Source organism: Periplaneta americana, chromosome 11 (genome assembly GCF_040183065.1).
Source record: "Periplaneta americana isolate PAMFEO1 chromosome 11, P.americana_PAMFEO1_priV1, whole genome shotgun sequence".
Classification (NCBI taxonomy): domain Eukaryota; kingdom Metazoa; phylum Arthropoda; class Insecta; order Blattodea; family Blattidae; genus Periplaneta; species Periplaneta americana.
In genome coordinates this window covers 81,279,187-81,298,055 of record NC_091127.1, presented here as the reverse complement: position 1 = coordinate 81,298,055, position 18,869 = coordinate 81,279,187, and the positions used below count along the sequence as shown (strand labels likewise).

General features: G+C 33.4%; 1 protein-coding gene across 2 annotated transcripts in view; it reads right to left on the bottom strand.

Moving 5' to 3' along the window:
• The window catches only part of Mocs2B (Molybdenum cofactor synthesis 2B), a 38,774-nt gene that overhangs the window by 12,377 nt on the left and 7,528 nt on the right, over positions 1-18,869 (bottom strand). The window contains exons 3-5 of one of the 2 annotated variants that reach the window (XM_069839681.1): positions 17,573-17,685; positions 16,131-16,318; positions 1,516-1,658 (exon numbers count right to left, since the gene is read on the bottom strand). In XM_069839681.1, coding sequence (XP_069695782.1) covers positions 1,516-1,658; positions 16,131-16,318; positions 17,573-17,685 — 444 coding nt within the window. The remainder of the gene's footprint in view (positions 1-1,515; positions 1,659-16,130; positions 16,319-17,572; positions 17,686-18,869) is intronic. The other variant, XM_069839682.1, reaches the window with a different exon arrangement.

The window sequence follows — 18,869 nt, the reverse complement described above, 5'->3', positions numbered from 1 at the left end:
TTTTTGTTGATGAAGACGAATTCTTTGATGAATTTTCATGTGTACAGAGCTATCTAAACAGTAAAATCGAAGACAGTGATGCAATAAAAAATGAAAGTGTTTGTGAAAAGTGATGTAAAATGTTTGTCTACTTCAATAGTAAAAACATTGGAAGTCAGAACAAGGTTTAATTGGTAGGATTTTGTCTGGAAATTCCTGGGTCAAATGCTATTGTGGAACGTGTTTTTTCCCTAGTGAACAGTCTATGGTCAAAGGATAAAAACAGGATGAAAGTTGAAACAGTCAAGGCCTTGCTCATTGTCAAAACACATTTTAATGAAGTATCATGTGCTGACTTTTATGAAAAAATCTCAAAACGAACAGCACTTCTTGGTAAAGTACACAAAACACAAAATATGGTGACAAAGAGGCATCTACCTCTGCTGAATAAATTAAGAAGAAGCAGAAGTAATTTGGGGTCATTTCAATGGAGCATACAAAGCTAAATGTGAATATTCAATAAAAATTTTGTCCATAAAATTTCTGTTTTTTTTTTTTTTTTTACGAATGTCCCAGGTTTTTCCTTAAACATATTGTAAATGTCACTTTTTTTTTCATAAAAACAAAATGTACACCCTAAATTCATAGGACATGTAACATATTGAATGCTAGAAACAATAAGTCGCTATTTTTAAATAATTTGCACTACCTACTAATAGATTACTGCATGATAGAAACAGTTTTTCTGAAACTGTACTAGAAATCGTCTACAAATTTCAGCATCACTGGCTCCTTCCATACTTAGAAGCTTGATAGTTTTTTGTACAGCATTGAGACACTGCTAATTATTGACAAAAACTAAAAATTATTAATGGAAAAATAAAAGTTTGTATAAGACTAAGTCTACCTTGAATTATGAATAGGTAAATCAAAGAAAAGTGAAATATGGATCAAATTTGAACTTCCCACATACCTTTATTTTTTAAGATATAAGAATAAATTACAAAAAGTAACAGAGAGAATCTGAAACTTGATTGTGTAATCACAAAGTGATGGAAAAACTAATTCAATATCATCTGAATTGAGGGGTTGGGTGCAAGAAAGGCACTTCTCTCAAATGCAAGTTTTGAGAAAATTGATGTTGAAAATTCAAACCGTAATGATGTTACCTATGCATGCCTTTACATTTTGGGTACTCCTGACCTCTATGATCACAGTATTGAACTACAACTTGGTGATCATATGCATAACAGATCAAAGAACACAATAAAGCGTTTTACTCAAAAAGGGCACATCCTCTAAAATGCCCTTCTTGCACCCAGCCCCTCAATTGTCTAGAAGATTAAGGTGAAGAAGCAAATAAAGAAATGGTGAACTAAGAATAGGACGGTAGAAGAAAGAAGAAAAATAATATTAACAGAAGAGTGATGATGAAATGGAGAACAAAAAGGAAAAGCAAAGATAAGGGAAGAAAAGAATGTCTTATCATAAAATTAAGAGAAAAGAAAGTTCATGAACATGACTCTACTGTCTTACTTCTTCTGATCCAGCCTTAATTTGGACTAAATGTGGAGATACTTCTATAGCCACACAATGATTTTCTTGGTTTCTATATTCACCTCCTGATTCAACTTCTTCAGGTGGTTCCAATTTTATCTTATTCTGTACTCCACTGACTGCTGAAGAAATAAAAAATAAATATCAACACCAAAATTTATGCTTTAAGTATTAAGTTCAGGGTTATGCATACATACATACATACATACATACATACATACATACATACATACATACATAGGGTGAACCATATGTAATGCCATTAATTTCAGGGTATTATTCTACAGATATTTCAAACAAAAAAGTTTAATACAAATTTACTTCCTTTTCGAGATAAAAGTAGTTTTATATAAAACATTCCATAGTGTGTTTTGGGAAAGCCATTGATTTAATTTCCAATATGCTCAGTCAATTTAAGAGACCAGTGTATTATGATAATAAATTATTGAAAGAATGTTAGTTTTGTCCTTTAAATGTGCAGAAATTTGATCCAAACAAATGTAACTTTTCGTTCTGCAAAGAAATTTTACAATGTTACATTTGTTCAGATCAAATTTCTTTACATTTAAAGGACAAAACTAAAATTATTTCCAGTATTATTATCATAATACACTGCCCTCTTAAACTGATTGAGCATATTGGAAATTAAAACAATGGCTTTCCCAAAACACACTATCAAATGTTTCATATAAACAATTGTTTATCTCGAAAGGAAAGCAAAAACGAGCAAAGTTGTATTAAACTGTTTGAAAAAAGCTCAAAGAGTAACTCCCTGAAATTAATGACATTACTTATATATATAAATAAATAAATATACCGGCTATATATATATATATATATATATATATATATATGTTGCAGATTTTCAGAGTGAATAGCTCATGTTGTATGTAACAAAAAACTGTAATATCGTATTGGTGAAAAGTTAATACTTTTTTTCAGAAAAAAAAAAAAATGTCCCCCCCCCCCCAAATATTTAACATCCTCTTATTCTGTAACTATTGTGAGTAGAATCGTGATTTTTGTCCACATCGATAAGAAATCTAATAAAGAATCATTTATCCCTGGTATATTTCAATAGCGTGAATGGTTTTTGTGTGAATTTTATTTAAAAATCACTAATTTCAAGCCACTGCACGATGTGAGCAGATTGCAATGTTGTAGCCAGAGAGTAGATCACCTAGCAAGACAGATCGAGTTCACTGACCTCTTACATCTGTATTACGAGAAGTGTGTGTTAGTGGCAAAGTTGTCAGACGACTGAAACTTCCAATTTAATTTTCTAATTAATCGTGCATTTAATCACAAAACGTCATATAGGTTTTCTATTCATTTAAGTGTACCCTATCATCCCTTTCAATCTGCAAGGTTATTTTAATTCCATTCTGTATAATATTCCATTATCTTCAACAATGCTACTCTATTCATTTGATTGTTCATTTATTTTTCCTTTATAAGGAAGAGGGGCCTGAAGGCTTAAATCACAGACTGAGGTTTAGGTCACCACTATGTTAATCAGCAGAGAAGTTGAAATGGGAGGATTAAAAGTGACACTGCTATAACAGATGACCAAACATAAAGTGGGATAGATTACAAATTACATAAATTTAAAATAAATACAGAAATAGCAGCATTTTTATCTTTATACTCTGAAATAAGTCGAATAATGTTGAGCAACACAATTTGTTTTGCTGCAGTCAATTCGAATTGTTAAATCATGTATAATGAATGAATTCATAGGATTCGCTCATTTGAACAATTTTTATATGGAAGAAGCAAATGATATGAAACATTATGGTAGCCTGTATGTACAGCTACAAATTATATGAACTTGAATCCATAGGGATGAGTGTAAATAATTAAGGTACCACTTTCATATTTTAATTTGTAACAGCCTTCATTATGAAGAACAACAACTGACTGGAAGAAAGGTTAATCTTTTAAAGGTACTGATCACTTGGAAAGAACCACCACCAACTCTGTGATTACTATGCTTCTTTAAATTGTGATATGAAACAATTCGTTTAACGATAAAATTAATTCAAGAATAATCCCAACTGTAGTGTCTTGTGCCAGTGGAGAGGCTTTATGTTCTATCCAGAATTAATCTGTACACATATTTAACATCAAATTTCACAAAGATATTGAAAGTGCAGCTTAAACATATTTCAAAATACTTCCAACAAAATTTATTCATGTTGTAATCATTGTTAACTGCGTATTTATACACACAAACTAATGAGCACCAACTGATCTGTGTGCAAGAGAAGACATATTAAGATTTTTGCACAAATCTTTGTAGATTTCTGCCACAACCAGAAAATCAACCAGGTATGTGCAAACTGCAAGTGCATTACGACTTTTATGAAGACAGCTGATTATACTATACTCAATGGCATATTTCAATATAGGCCATAAAGCCAGGTCTAGAGTGACAATGTAGCCAATGTTGATTCAACCAAACTTACCTAATGCTGATCAGCTCACTGTATGATATGTGAAGGAAGAAGGAACTCCTATGGAGATTTCTTTCATTTCATTTCTAATGTAGATCACATATCTGAAGAGTTACAACAAGCAGTTTTGACTTCACTAAACTACCTTGACATTAATGTAGCTAATTACAGAGGATAGTCATATGATAATGCTAGTACCATGTCTGGCAGTACACAGAACTTTAGGCAAGAATCCTTGACATAAATCCTTTGGCAGAATCCATACTGTGCACAGGACATTCTCTGACTGTAATTGGTACCTGTGCTGCCGAATCCTGTTGGTTCTCTTCCACATTTTTTTATATCCTTCAGAAAATTATATGTATTTTCCCCATCTTCAACACAGCATGGAGAATCAAAACCAGGAAACCTGCAGCTTTGTCTGCTCACACCAATGTGGTATGCGGGAGCGACAGCAAAACTTGTAATTTCTCAATTGCTGTGATATTCGTCTTCACACCAAAGCAGGATGCAGTCGCAAATAGATATGGATTTCTCTGATGAAGTACTTCTGTTTCTTGCAATTGCTGGCCGTCACCACACCGCCACCACCACTACTCTTGCTGTCACAGTAGAACCTTGGTTAATCGAAACTCCAGTTAAGAGAACAAAAATTCTTTTTTTCATACAATATACTCTCATTCTTTACTGTGTCTGCGCTGTGGCTTTCACGGATTGTGAAAAATTTGTAGTCTTTTTAGCATGCATCCTCTAATAAATACTTAAAAATAACAGTGTATAGTTCGAGATAAATCATAACGTCCCACTCCACCTCACTTTCTCAGTGATTTTTAAAATAGGTGTGAGAGAAGGATTGTCTTTTGTTCATTGATATTTACAGCAAGCATTAGGACTCATGGCACCAATTTATTTGTATAGTTGAGGAAAAGTATCCGAGAATTTAATATTACTAACATAAGTTACTAATGATTTATTCAACTCTTATACATTTTGGGCTTTAAAATTTCTGAAATCATGCAATAATGACTTCTCTTAGATGATAGTTCGGTGTTTTAAAATGATATTTTTTGCCTTGTAGACCTATTATAATTACGTGTATTAACACTAAACTTTATATTAAATCAATTATCTTCAGCATATAGCAGTGATTAAAAAATAAGCAGTGAAGAAACTGTCATTACTACTTTATCTCAAATAAAGGTGTAGGTCTATAATGAGTTCTTGACAATAAGTTCATTTGTAATAAAAAAACTTGTGCATACACTATTGCACTAAATTAATTAGTCATGCTTTATAGCATTCTGAAAGTGAGCGTGATATGCTGTTTAAACGTAATTTTTGGTTCTGATATTTATTTAAATTTCCGAATCAATCAATCAATCAATCAATCAATATTCGTAGTGTATCCAGCCATTTGCTGATAACACGTGTTCCACTATGAATTTCCTCTTCTTACAAATAATGGGTAAAAAGCACGATGCTTGTATATTTCAGCAGCCACATTCCAAAGATGAGGTGTAATCAATAAGGGTTATTGTCAAACACAGGAAGGAGACCCATTAATTGCCCATATTGAGGACTTAATGGAACCGGCCTGAACAATAACCTAGTGTTCAATCCCTACCTTCTCGTGGTGCAGCTGTTACCATTTTGCTTATGCAGAATACCCACCAAACAGCACTGGTCAGCTTGGTGGGCTTATGACCGAGACTGATCCTTTCTGTTTTCTAGTATCAGCATCCCTTTTCTTTCCTTTTGCTCTTTCCTATCCAGCCTCCCTTGGCTAACTCTTGTTCTTTTCGACTCTGATTGTATTAGAGCATTCGAGGCCTAGGAGATCATTACCACTATCCTTTTCCTCTATATCTATCAATACTTAATAAACCCTCGTAGGTACTCACCTAGTGATGAGGTAGCTTCAATTCTTTAGATTGAGTTAATAAATAATCAAGAGGTACCTACACAAGCTGTAAAAACATCTACTACAGCCCCACTCTTTTTCACTAACAGTGATGGCTGATCTCAATGTAAAATGTTCTGAATAAATATATAAGCTACTATAATTCTATAAAACTTTACATATTTAGCTAGGTATTAATTTGGTAAAATTATATAACGTCACAATATACCATGTTACATGTATCCTATTGTTATGTTACATACTGTTGGATCCACCAAAATATGAATAGTTTTGAGATTCACCTTCTGTATACACAAGACAAAAAATAAAGAGTTATAAAACAGTGATAAATAACAGTTGCATGCAATTCTTTCCCTTTTTCATCCCACAATGGATCTTTCTTCCTTACATTCCTATAATTTTCATTGCTCATGTCGTATAGCATGGAAAGTCTCCTAACACACTCTATTAACTGTTCAGTTGCAAATGACAAAATGAATGCAGGACAAAGAAAAACGCTGCTTGCAGTGAACTGCGAGTAGTAATGCTGCAGTCCCACCACCCAGGCAGAATTGTGTCACTGCGGTATGAGCGGATTCATGTCTCGCTGTACTCAATTCGCGTTGGTGTGAGCAGACCTTTACTCAGTATGGTATTGTCAAGGAAAGAATCAACAATATTATTCACAAGTTACAATAATCAAAAGTCCCGCACCGTGGTCTAAGGCATCCTGCCTAGGACTCGTGTTACGGAATGCACGCTGGTACGAGTCCTCATGAGAGAAGAAATTTTCTCATGAAATTTTGGCCAGTGTATAGGACCGGTGCCCACCCAGCATTGTGATGCACTTGGGGAGCTATGATAGGTAGCGAAATCTGGTTGCATATGCCAGCTATAATGGTTGGGGGGGGGGATCACCGTGCTAACCACACGATACCTCCATTCTGGTTGGATGATCGTCCACCTCTGCTTCGGCATGTGGGCGTGAGACCAGCAGCCAGCTAGTTGGTCTAGGCCCTTCACGGGCTGTAGCGCCACAGATTATTATTATTATTATTATTATTATTATTATTATTATTATTACAATACTCAAAGGTCTGTGCTCAATAGGTCCTCTAAAGTCTAATTGAAGAGCATTATGAACAAAGAAAAACCATCTGCTCGGAATTGCTTTCTTGTTACATGGTAGAAGGTGACAATTTCTGTCCACCATTCCATGGGTAACGAGACATGAATTCATCACTTCAAGCCCAAGATGAAAAGGCATTGTACAATCCCTCCCTGGAAGATACCATTTAAAGCACTTCCATCAGCTGGAAAAATCACAGCTACAGTTTTCTGAGATCGTAAAGGTGTATTGCTCTCTGGCCAATCGATTAACTCAAGACATCTATGTAGAAACTCTAGCAGCTGAAGAAGCATTTCTAAGGGTTAGTCCCCATAAAGATGTGACGAAATTACTTCATCACAGCAATGCAATGTCGAATACAAACCTCCTATACATTCGAGAGATTATCACAAAGTTACAATAGATGCAGTGTCTTATTCACTCTACTGTCTACACATGATTTCTTCCAGCAAGGACAATGATTAAGTAAACCACAGGAAAGAGATGATTGTGACTGAATCCTGCATCAAAGCAGTACTGTGAAGGAATACAAACTACCATACTTTGGTGTAGGCCCAAGATTTACAAAGAGACTATGTTGAAAAATAGGTGTAGGTAGGAAATGGTTCATGTAACGAAAAAAAAAGTGTTGCATATTGACTTACCTTTTCATTATTAAATTTTATGTATTTTGCAACAACTTAGTTTCTTTGTCAAGTTACGAATAATATTACTGTTTACAGTTAATTTTCTTGAATTGAAATGTTGAATAATTTTAGTGTAGTGTCAATTTAGTTTCACATTTCCGTTTATTTATTCTGAGTTTCGTGTTAATATGCCAATACAATGCTAAATAACAGTGTGAATGAAGTAAAACTATGCGATTTAATAAAAAAAGCCTAGATGACCAGTTCTATCATGGAAGAGTGGCTTCATAATTTTAATGAAGCAATGAAATGTCAAGGTCGTAAAGTAATACTGTTTTTTGACAATGCTACCTGCCATCCAAGGATTAATTTGTCTAACGTGAAGTTAATCTATTTTCCATCAAACACAACTTCAGTTACACAACTGATGGGTCGGGGCGCAACTTACACTCTGAATTGATGTAGGACGCAAAGGAAATCCTATAACGTTCCCTTCAAAAAAAAAAAGTCGCGGCAGTGCACTTTAAAAGAAATGTGGGGGCCAAGAAACTAGGGCGCAGAGATAGGGAGAGGCTGCAATTACGTAAGTTAATAATTATAAAAATAAAATTCACTTTGCATGTACTGTAGTAACTTTTATTTCAAATTATTTCTTCATTGTGCTCTTCCTACAGTGAGCATATTGCAGTAGTCTATTCTTAGTTTTGCCAAAACTCAACCCTTTGTAAAACGAAAACCTGTGAAAACAGAAAAAAAAAATTCTGGAACGATTGTGTTTCGTTTCAGGGAGGTTTTACTGTATTAACTCACATTGATGCAATCAACCCTGACTCATAGCACAGAGCAACACTGAGGTCGCTAAAGACTGCTATTTTTGTCACAACCTCTTCATCCCTCAAGGACCAGTTTACCGATTGTTAAGGATCGACATTTGTCCCATATGTAACTGTAAATAAATCATTAACATATCTCTTATAGTTTCTGTGCAGTAAGAGTTTCAAATTTTACATTCTTTGCGACATTTAAAACTCTGTCCATATCCCCTCACCCATGCTTGGGGAAGGACATAGTTCCAAGTCAAAATTATATATGCCTCCCTAATCTCTTGAATACCAGTTTCTTCTCGTATCACTGAAGTCATTTTTTCATTGTTCTAATTCTATAATGGATGAAATTATATTTGTTCTAAAATGAATTTGTGTAGATATCCTTAAGTCTTCAAGTTTTGTCTGAAGATGAAAGGCTAGTTTCGCATGACAGTCTTCTGGGCTGACTTCCAGCTCATGGGGTGCATAATGTGCCGAAGTGCTATAGTAGAAGCAAATACCCTACAATGATAATACCGGAAAGTTCACGGTAAAAGTGGCGAATGACTTGCCAGTACTATCTAGCGGCAGGGATTGTAGGCAGTGAAGATGACGTGACGAATAGCGTGTTGAACTATGATATGAGCTTTGTTCTTCAACAAACACATTATGTCGTAAGGATTATTCTCATTACAGCTGTACACAATGTCAGTTAAATGTGGAAATGTTTGTTCTGTGTTTTGTAAAAACTATGCCTAGCAAAATATGCTAGATCTTTCTTCAGATTTCCAAAAGATAGAGATTGGGAGTAGTCATGTAAACAACAGCAGAATATTATTTTTCTGTTACAAGATGATGATGATGATGATGATGATGATGATGATGATAATGATAATGATTATTATTATTATTATTATTATTACTACTACTACTGCTGCTTCTACTACCGGTACTACAGTTATCTGCTTTTGTCTTTTAGGTGTGCCATGCTCATGTAGGTAAATAAACGCAGACAGACGTTGGTTAGTGAGGTTTAATAGGGTGTGTCAGCTACTATCGCTATTTGCGTCCTTATCTAAAATATTCTTTTAAAAACAAAATACAAACAATATCATAAGCAAAATGCGAGCACTAACAAATGCTGTCAATAGTTCTAAACGAAACGTTTAAAACTAGAGAGACAAAATATCTGTACGAAAATCACAGAATATATTCAGACCACTTTTAATTATCGGACTTCAATAACCATAATTAGAAACATTAGGAGTAGGCCTAAGTAAAAATTGGGTTTAATAAGTTGGAAAAATATATGGTACCAAAGTTTTAAATCAGTCGTAGGACTGTTAATTTTTAATACTCAGTTATTACTTCACAGAATTTAACAGCTCCTTCTTTCGAAAATATGAGTCAAAATCAAAGCACAATGAAAAAACCGCGAAGATCCCAAATAAACATATTTGATCTTGCATCGAGGAAGCTGTGGGTTTTCTGATATCAGACAGAAACCACAGACGATAATCCTCCATCGTATAATTAGATAGTGCATTAGCAATGACATATTCTCTATGTTAGCTGAAACAGTTACTAAACTGCATAAATCTACTTTACATTGTTCGTATAAAACACAATTTCTTTATACAGTAGTTTCTCCGTGTAAAAATTTAAAGTTTTTTATCCAAGTAGTGTGTCTTGGGATGCATGACATAAAAATGTGAAATGTTGATTTTGTGAAGAAAGTGGACTCGTGTTTTCTCACAATAAGTGATTCAGGTAGTTATTCGGAAAAATAATTTGCCTAGTCCTATACTTTAAAGGCATTATTAATATTTCACTAAATTAAGATCATTTTTTCACAATGCAAGAAATCCTAAAAGATAAAAACTTGCTCAAGCGAAAATTACAGCTCTGAACACAGCATGTCCAAATGCCAATTTAATTAAAATTGTTCAAGAAAATGAATTCATTAGTCACAAGTGTACTTAAAAAGAAGGAAATGGGGAAACAATATTTAAGTTACGATAAAAGTTTTGCCGCAACATTCCATTAATGTTCACCTCAAGGCTAAAGATTCTAAGAAGAAAATTATGTTTACCAAAAGTTAGATCTCTCAGAAATTGACTTCATGAATTTGGTATAGGCCACAGTATAAATCACACCATTCTACAATTAATTATTAAAAATAAAATCCGATATTGTACCATTAAATGAAAAGGTTGTAACTATTATTGTTGATGATAAAACGTCTTTGAAGGAATATATAACTTAAATTGCTCAAACAGACACTTTGAGGGTTCATTGAATTAGGTATAGATAGGCCTAATCAACAAACTTCAACTGACATAAAAGTTTCTGAAGTACCATTTGGAAACCAAGCAATGGTTTTCATTATTCGAGGAATGTGCAAAATTTTAAAGGAAACTACGTATAAGTTATTTTATATCAAAGATAAAATATCTACAGAGATTTTAAAATCACATCTGCTTGATGTAAAAGATAAAATACAAAATACAGGCTTTATCCCTAAAGCAGAAACTGTGCCAGTATCTTCACTGACAAATATTTCAATGCGCTAATAAATTGTTACATCAAAAATAAAATGGATAACCATTAGCCAAGAAATGAAATAAGAATAATATACGCAATGTATATAAGTTTCTAAATTCATGCACAACTAAATCATAATTAGGCCTACATTTGAAAATACGAGAATTGTTTCGTTTAGTTTCATTTCATTTCTATTCCAATAACTTTGTAACTTATTATTAATTTCAAATGTTGTGAACCTTGTGACTCTAAATAATACTATTGACTTGCATTTCCTTATTGACATCAAATGCACACCACTCCACTTTTTCCTCACGTGACCCAGCACGCCGCAAGGAGTATATAAACAATCCAAGCCACTAGATAGCAGCACAGTCACTTTTCGCCACCGCTTTCAATGCTAAACAGGCAAGCTTTCCAGTATTAAAGTTAGAGAGTGTTTGGTAGAAGTATACATCCTTAAATCATAAGAAGAAGAAGAAGAAGAAGAAGAAGAAAAAGAAGAAGAAGAAGAACTCTGCAGATATTAATTTTTATAGTAAATTTAAATCTGCTTTTTGTTTTATTTTCATAATGGCATTTAGCATTAAGTTTTCAAATGAAGACTCGATAATTTTTAGTAAAAGTTATTGTATTTCATGTGCATCTTTCACAGTAGAATTAACTGTAAATACACAATACGAACAAAATAATGTATAAGCATTGATACTGAATATGAATAAAATATATTCAGTAACCACAGCTGGCCATGTAAATTACATTAAAACCATTTTATGTAAATTACACATAATTTATATCATATAGAAAAACTAGTTTTAATAAATTATTTTTATAGCAGTAAATTAATAAGTTGGATACCCTTCTATGTGCTTGAAGATGCTGTGTCGCTGTGTTTTAAGTTATTCAAGCCACAAAACATATATTTTGAGCAGTCTTTATTTTCTAGTTTTGTGTGAATAAAACCAAATTCTTCATACTGTACTTGTAGACAAAGATCTTCCTGCATACGACATATCATCTTTAACTTTTATTTTTAATACAGGGTTCTTACAAAAGACTTTTCCGGTTTCAAACACAAGTAATTTACGTTCTATGAACCTTCAATCAATCAATCAATCAATCAATCAATCAATCAATCAATCAATCAATCAATCAATCAATCAATCAATCAATCAATCAATCTTCTTAATGTATCCAGGTGTTTGCTGACAACATAAAGTCCACTATAGTCTATTCAGTTGTTTTTCACGAGAAATGAGGGGTATTTTGATCGGTGTTCATTATAGATGCATGAATCTTGAGGTGCATGAAAATAGTACCAATGAAAAGAGAAACTCAAAAAGTTTAGTTTCTTACCTTAAAGACGTTCAATGTGTCCCCTCTTGGTAACACAGCACACATCAAGCCTTAAGTCAAGTTCCATGTAGGTACGCAGATTTTCCAATCTCCAGATTCTGAGGTTATGTCTGTTCACCTTACAGAAAGGTAAAAACATCCACACCTGTAGAGTAATGATCAACATGTCTGACTGCAAAACCAGGTGGCCTGGGTTCGAATCCCGATTGGAGCAAGTTACCTGGTTGAGGTTTTTTCTGGGGTTTCCCCTCAACCCAATATGAGCAAATGCTGGACTCCAGACTCATTTCACTGGCATTATCACAGTCATTTCATTCAGAGGCTAAATAACTTGAGATGTTGATACAGCGTCATAAAATAACTCACTAAAAAAAAAAAAGATGAAAGTGGCTTCGTCAGAAAACACCACAGAACAAATAAATTCATTATTATCATCATTTTCAAATAAAGTCTGCATACTTATACAGAAATTTCTTCATAGCACTGTTTCCTCAGGTTTTAGGGCTTGCAGCAACTGTAGTCGGTATGGATGAAATCGCAACCACGTGTGAAGAATCTTGCATTAAAATCAGTGTACCTTTTATGGATTGTAGGCCCACTGCGTGAATCTGCACCAAACTTTGTTAAGTAATGTCGTTGCACATTAATAACAGACTGGTTCACATGAAAATCAAGCACACAAAAAGCTTTTCTGTCTTCTATAGCAGCCATTTTGCCTCAACAATGAACAAATTTGTTTATGTGCGCCATTATGAGGCAGTGTTACCAACTAGGAAAACAATGTTGCCACAACTAAACTTTTTGAGTTTCTCTTTCCATTGGTGCTATTTTCTTGCACCTCTGATCCATAGAACCTAAATTACATTTGTTCGAAACCAGAAAGATCTTTTGTAAGAGCCCTGTATAGGATCTTACTAATTTCAAAATCAGTGATTATGAATTACTGAATGCTTTTGGACCTATGTTGTAAATTGAAATTGATTAACCTATATCATTCCATCCTTCTAAAATTTCTATACTATTACACCACAATATGATCACGAACAATCTAGAAGTGTGAAGTAAAAGTCAAAGGTGTCGCCTCTGGGAAAGTGTTCATAAAGAATCTAAAAAAGACAGGAAATATTGTTTTTTCTCTTTTAATAATGGCCTTTGTGAAAAGAGTGTCTCCTTCAGTCAGTAGAAAAAGGAAAATAAACTAAATTGGCATTATGCAAAAAGACACTAGCCATTATAACAGTAATAAAAGGAGTTCGGCAAAAAGTATAAAGACAATAGATGTCAGTGGAAACCGTGATAAACACCATAACAAGATGCAAATACTATCAGCAGTCTTTGATGACTAGTAAACTTTGGAATCTGTATCGGCACGGTGAGTAGCTAAGCAACATGCAGAAACACTATGTGATGTCGAAATATCGTTTCAAAGGATAGGAGAATAAAAACTTTCACGTAACAATTAACACTTTGTTTATTTAACGTATTACAACAAGTTTTGAATGTATTACATTTTTTACATTTATGATAAATTACGCATTTTACACATCGTGTAGAAATTAATTTTTTATGCGCAACTTCCCAACCCTGCCGTAATTTTAGAATTGATATAAACAAGAAAGACAACATGCTAAAAACGATTTTCAGCACCAGGTATGCTCAAAGTGTGTATTTCGTGAAAATCTCTAAACTGAGTTTTTGCAGCATTTTTTCTTTTATATACTTCATATGATGAGATAGAATAAAAACTAAATAGCACACCTAGAAATGAGAAGAAAAAAGAAAAAAATGAAGGCAATGTTAATACAGATGCTTTTCAGTTTCCTAGTAACTTCCATGCAGTGATGTGCTCATAACTGGACACATGTATTCATTACATTATGCTAACTCCAAAAAAGACAATTTGAAGTTGTAGAACTTCAAGTCCAATGAATGTCAGAGATGAAACAATCATGGCTGGTGTACAGTCAAAACAGAGCAACAACTTAGCCTCATAACAATAATAAACGTAAAAAGAGATGGAAGAAAAACAAACGTGGAAGAAGCTGTGTTTACTTTTCTACTATAAACATAATGTCACAGCCACTTACATATTTTATTTGTATCCAATTATTTCACATAACCAACAACCATAAAGCTTCATCTTTCAACTGTAACTTATGCTTTAATTATTTCAATATTTAGAAACATTCAAGCTCATTAAATTGAACTAAACAAACAACACTGAAAGGGTTTAGTATTCATTACACAATGAATTTAACTACAGTAGTAACTTGTTCCATACTTCAAGCCATCCAAACGTCTCCTTTCTCCCAGTTTTGAATGTTCCATTCTGAATGGAATTCTGCTAATATCTATCAGTTTTCTTTAATTAATTTTATTGCTCAGTGCTTCTTGTTTCCAGTTCTTCTCTGATATCTTCATTCTTAATTCAGTCTTGTCTTTTGCAACCTTAACTGGTTTTTAGAAATCTCATTTTATTCAACTGAATGCTATTTATATTTGATTTACAAAAGTTTTGAATTTAATTGAATAGATGTTCACAGAAGTACTTACATATACAGTAGAACCTGGGTTATAGCCTACATAACCTAGTTATATAGAGTTCTGGCTTGTACATAATTATGTTCAAGTCCTGGCAAAATTACATTTAATTACATGTAAATTAATTCTGAATTGCACATAATTCACTTGTACGTAATTCACTTTTGTAAGTAGTAATTTTTATTTTTTTATTTTTTTAATTTTCACTTTAGTTTCACATGATTTGTCTTATGACTTTGAATACATTTTTATCATTTCCCACAATCTTCTAGCTCAGCTGCGGGATAATGGGAACATATATAAGCCATGTGACAGTGAAAACCGCTGCCTCTTTATATCAGTGATTTTAAAGTTACAAGGGACTCATACTGATAAGATACTAAACTCACACAGCTCAGGAGAATACAGAGCTGGAATGCTCCATTTTTACATATTAGCTTATCTTTTTTCTCACGGGACATGTTCCAAACAAATGAAGACAGTTGCAGGTTACACACTATCTGTTCTAGCAATCATGTGTGGCAGCAAAAGAAAGAGTTACTTGTCAAAGTCAAAAGTCATATTTATAAAAGAGGTTAAGGAAAATCCCAACAAAACAAAAACTGAAATTGCAAGAGATTCTAACATACATGTATAACATAAAATATTAATCATTAATACATCTTAAAAGTATGAGCTCATGATTGAAGAAAAAATTCCATAGTAAATGTATATAGTATGTTTATATTCAACATTAAAATTCTACTGACTAAAATACATTTAGGCAAATTAAAAGAATCCTTAAGTGCTCCCAGATCTCTATGTTTTGTTAAACTGATTCTTAGTCATTCGAAAAATATCTTTTATTCAAGCCTTGTTTATACGTGGTTCTGAATGTGTGTGTAATTTCTATCACTTCATTTCAGTTACATACAACCCAGGTACAGTATTACTGCATTGTTACTTAAGGAATAATAGTCATAATGAAGTGACATTTGCTCTACTCTACGGTTCATAATTAGATCACAACAATCTACTCCAAGACTTTCGTCGTAGCTCCAACTGTTCACGCCAAGTTTTGTACATAAAATGTAACTTACTGAATTCATTAATGTTACTAAATACTGTAATAATAAACTACACAGACTCACAGAAGGAAGTAAATGTGTGAAAAATTAAAACAAATAAGGAGGTACATGCAAATAGTAACTACATATTCTTAATCTAAATAAATGTATAATAAACTAAACTATTTACATTGCCAAACACATTCTTTATTTTCCTTCCACTCTGGCTCTGCAGATGCATACACTTCTTTCTTCCATATAGGAGTTGAAGACTTCAGACTGTCAATGGCATATTGAACAGCCTGAAGTGATTCCGCACGGTGTGGGGAAGAAACTGCAATTATTACACTTGCTTCCTTCACAGGAACAACACCCAACCTAAAATCAGTATTGTATGTAAAAGATAATGAATAAAAAACACTAATATTATGACTATAATGTAATACAGTAAAACCTCATTTTAACATTCTCGTCTTTAAGGAATGGTTTCAAAAGTCCTGGCAGAACTGACATAAAAACACTTTTAATTAACCATGCTTTAAGGAAAATCTTGCTTCTAAGGAATACATTTTAATGGACTTGCGAATACACAACTTGCTTTTGCTAAATTCTGAACCTGTTTCAAACGTTTGTGATCAATTTTCTATACAAGCATAGGCATACAGGGCAGGAAGATATATTCTCCCCTTCCTCCCAAATATTCAGAGACTATACATTTTTATTCGGCTTTTTCTAACCTTGCCAGATCATTTTTATCAATATCATGGGAATTACTGTACATTCACAGCAATTTGTTGTATTCTTTCATGAATGCCACTGCCCGCTCTGCAATATTGTTACAATTCTTATGGAGTGGATAATAATTTATCTACCTATTTTGCAACCATGATCTTTCTTTGAAGAAAAATCCCGGAAAAAACCTCAATCATGCAACTCGTTACAACAAGGATTCGATCCTGGGCCCCTTATTTTCGCAGTCACACATACTGACCATTACTCCAAAGTGGTGGACTGAAATGTACAATGTTATGTAGTGTATGACATGCTTTTGGCAAATGATGATAGCATAGATGAAAGAGCTAAATGAGGCATTCTCTGAAACAAGAACTTAACTACAATATCTTTAATTTGAGATACAGAGCATCAAACATTTTAGATCTGGAACAACAGCATTTCGCCGTTTTTCTGAAGGACGCTATGTTTGTTGAAGAATAATATTTTGTCAGGGGGGAGTTGTATTATTAAGGATTCAATATATGCTGGAAATGGAAAAAAAGATTTAATGTAAGTTAAGTTGTTACTCCAGGTAATTCCTAAATTGTTGTTGGCAGCACAAGTCACTTGGTGTTGCATCCTAATGTGTAAAGTTCCGTATCATAAGTCTGGCTCTCTGTTAACCGCGGATGCCTTGGCATCTTAGTGGACATGGACCCTTAGAAGAATTTAGTACCATGCTGCAGCATGATAAGTTGTATCGAGGAAGTGCCACAAAGTGTAAATATACTAATTCTGTAGTTGCTTATTTACAACACAGTTTTATTATATTTTTGTACACATTAGTATGCATATTTCAGCATTTCCTTTTGTATCCATATTCGAACCCAAGTACTTAACAACACAATTGTCTTTTACCTATGGAACATAGCAATATTCTCCACTTTCCATTTTGCTCTAATGTCATCACATAATTTCTTCATTGATTTCACAGCCATAGGTTCATAAGCTTCATATTCCAACTGCACCACCTGTTACTCAAAGGAAGAAACTAAAATTAATATAATCAGTGAAGAGAGACATACAGGATGATTCACGAAGGATGTGCAATGCAGATATGATTTCTGAAATCATTCTGATAAAAAAAAGTTCATATATACATGTGTCCGATTTACAATAGTTTTGGATAAAACCATGTTTCTTTCTTCCGTAACACGCATTATTGTGAACACTTCCCTCTCTCTCTCTCTGGACGTCTGGAGCTGTATATGTTACAGTACAGCTGATAGTAGCGACACAAAATCTCGTGACATCATTTCACGGTTAGAGAGAACTCAACACCGGTACAACGTATCTGCCTAGCCTCCGAACAATGGAAGTTAGGGAATGCGGCACGCGCAGTTCACACTCGGGCGGCTACGTGTATTGCTGCAGAAGGTGGGATCTTTGAAAACTGGCTTTAATAAAGATTTTTCAGGTGAGTAATAACGTGAATGTTCTTTAATGAATTTATAATATACTCAGTACCACTGTTGTAAATAATTTAAATACTTAAACCTTCATAAAATCTGCCTTTATGTTTAACATTCAGGAGGGCGTAACTCAATTTAAAAAATATGACATGTTTATATGAACTTTTTTCATCACAATGATGCCAAAAACAACATCCTACACATCCTAGAGTACTGCACAATCTTCATGAATCACCCTGTATATTACAATGAACTATTATTAGACTCACTACTAATTACTAATAGGAGCAGGAGTTGCTGTTCTGAAGTTTCTATTATCTCTTTTAGAAAAGCATAAACTGCCAATTTCTCTTTAAAAAACATACATGCTTTTCTATCCTAAAAGACTTTATACATATTGTTCATCACCATTTGTATTCTTAATTTATGAAATTAGGTAATTTTCTATTGTTGTAGTCTATATGTCTATGTTCAATATAGTTCATCACTATTTGCATTGTTAATTTCGGAAATTTAGCCATTATTCAATTGTTGTATATTATGTCTTTAATATATTAATTCTTTAATAATGTTCTTTTTTTTTCCTTGTTTTTATTATTATTCCACTTTCTTTTTAATACCTTATTTTGTTTTGTCAACTACTTCTGTAGTCAGCCATCTACAACAAATACATTTTTTCCTTCCCTATATTAAGTAAAATTATTATAAACCTAATAATTAACTTATTGTTTAGTCAACTATCC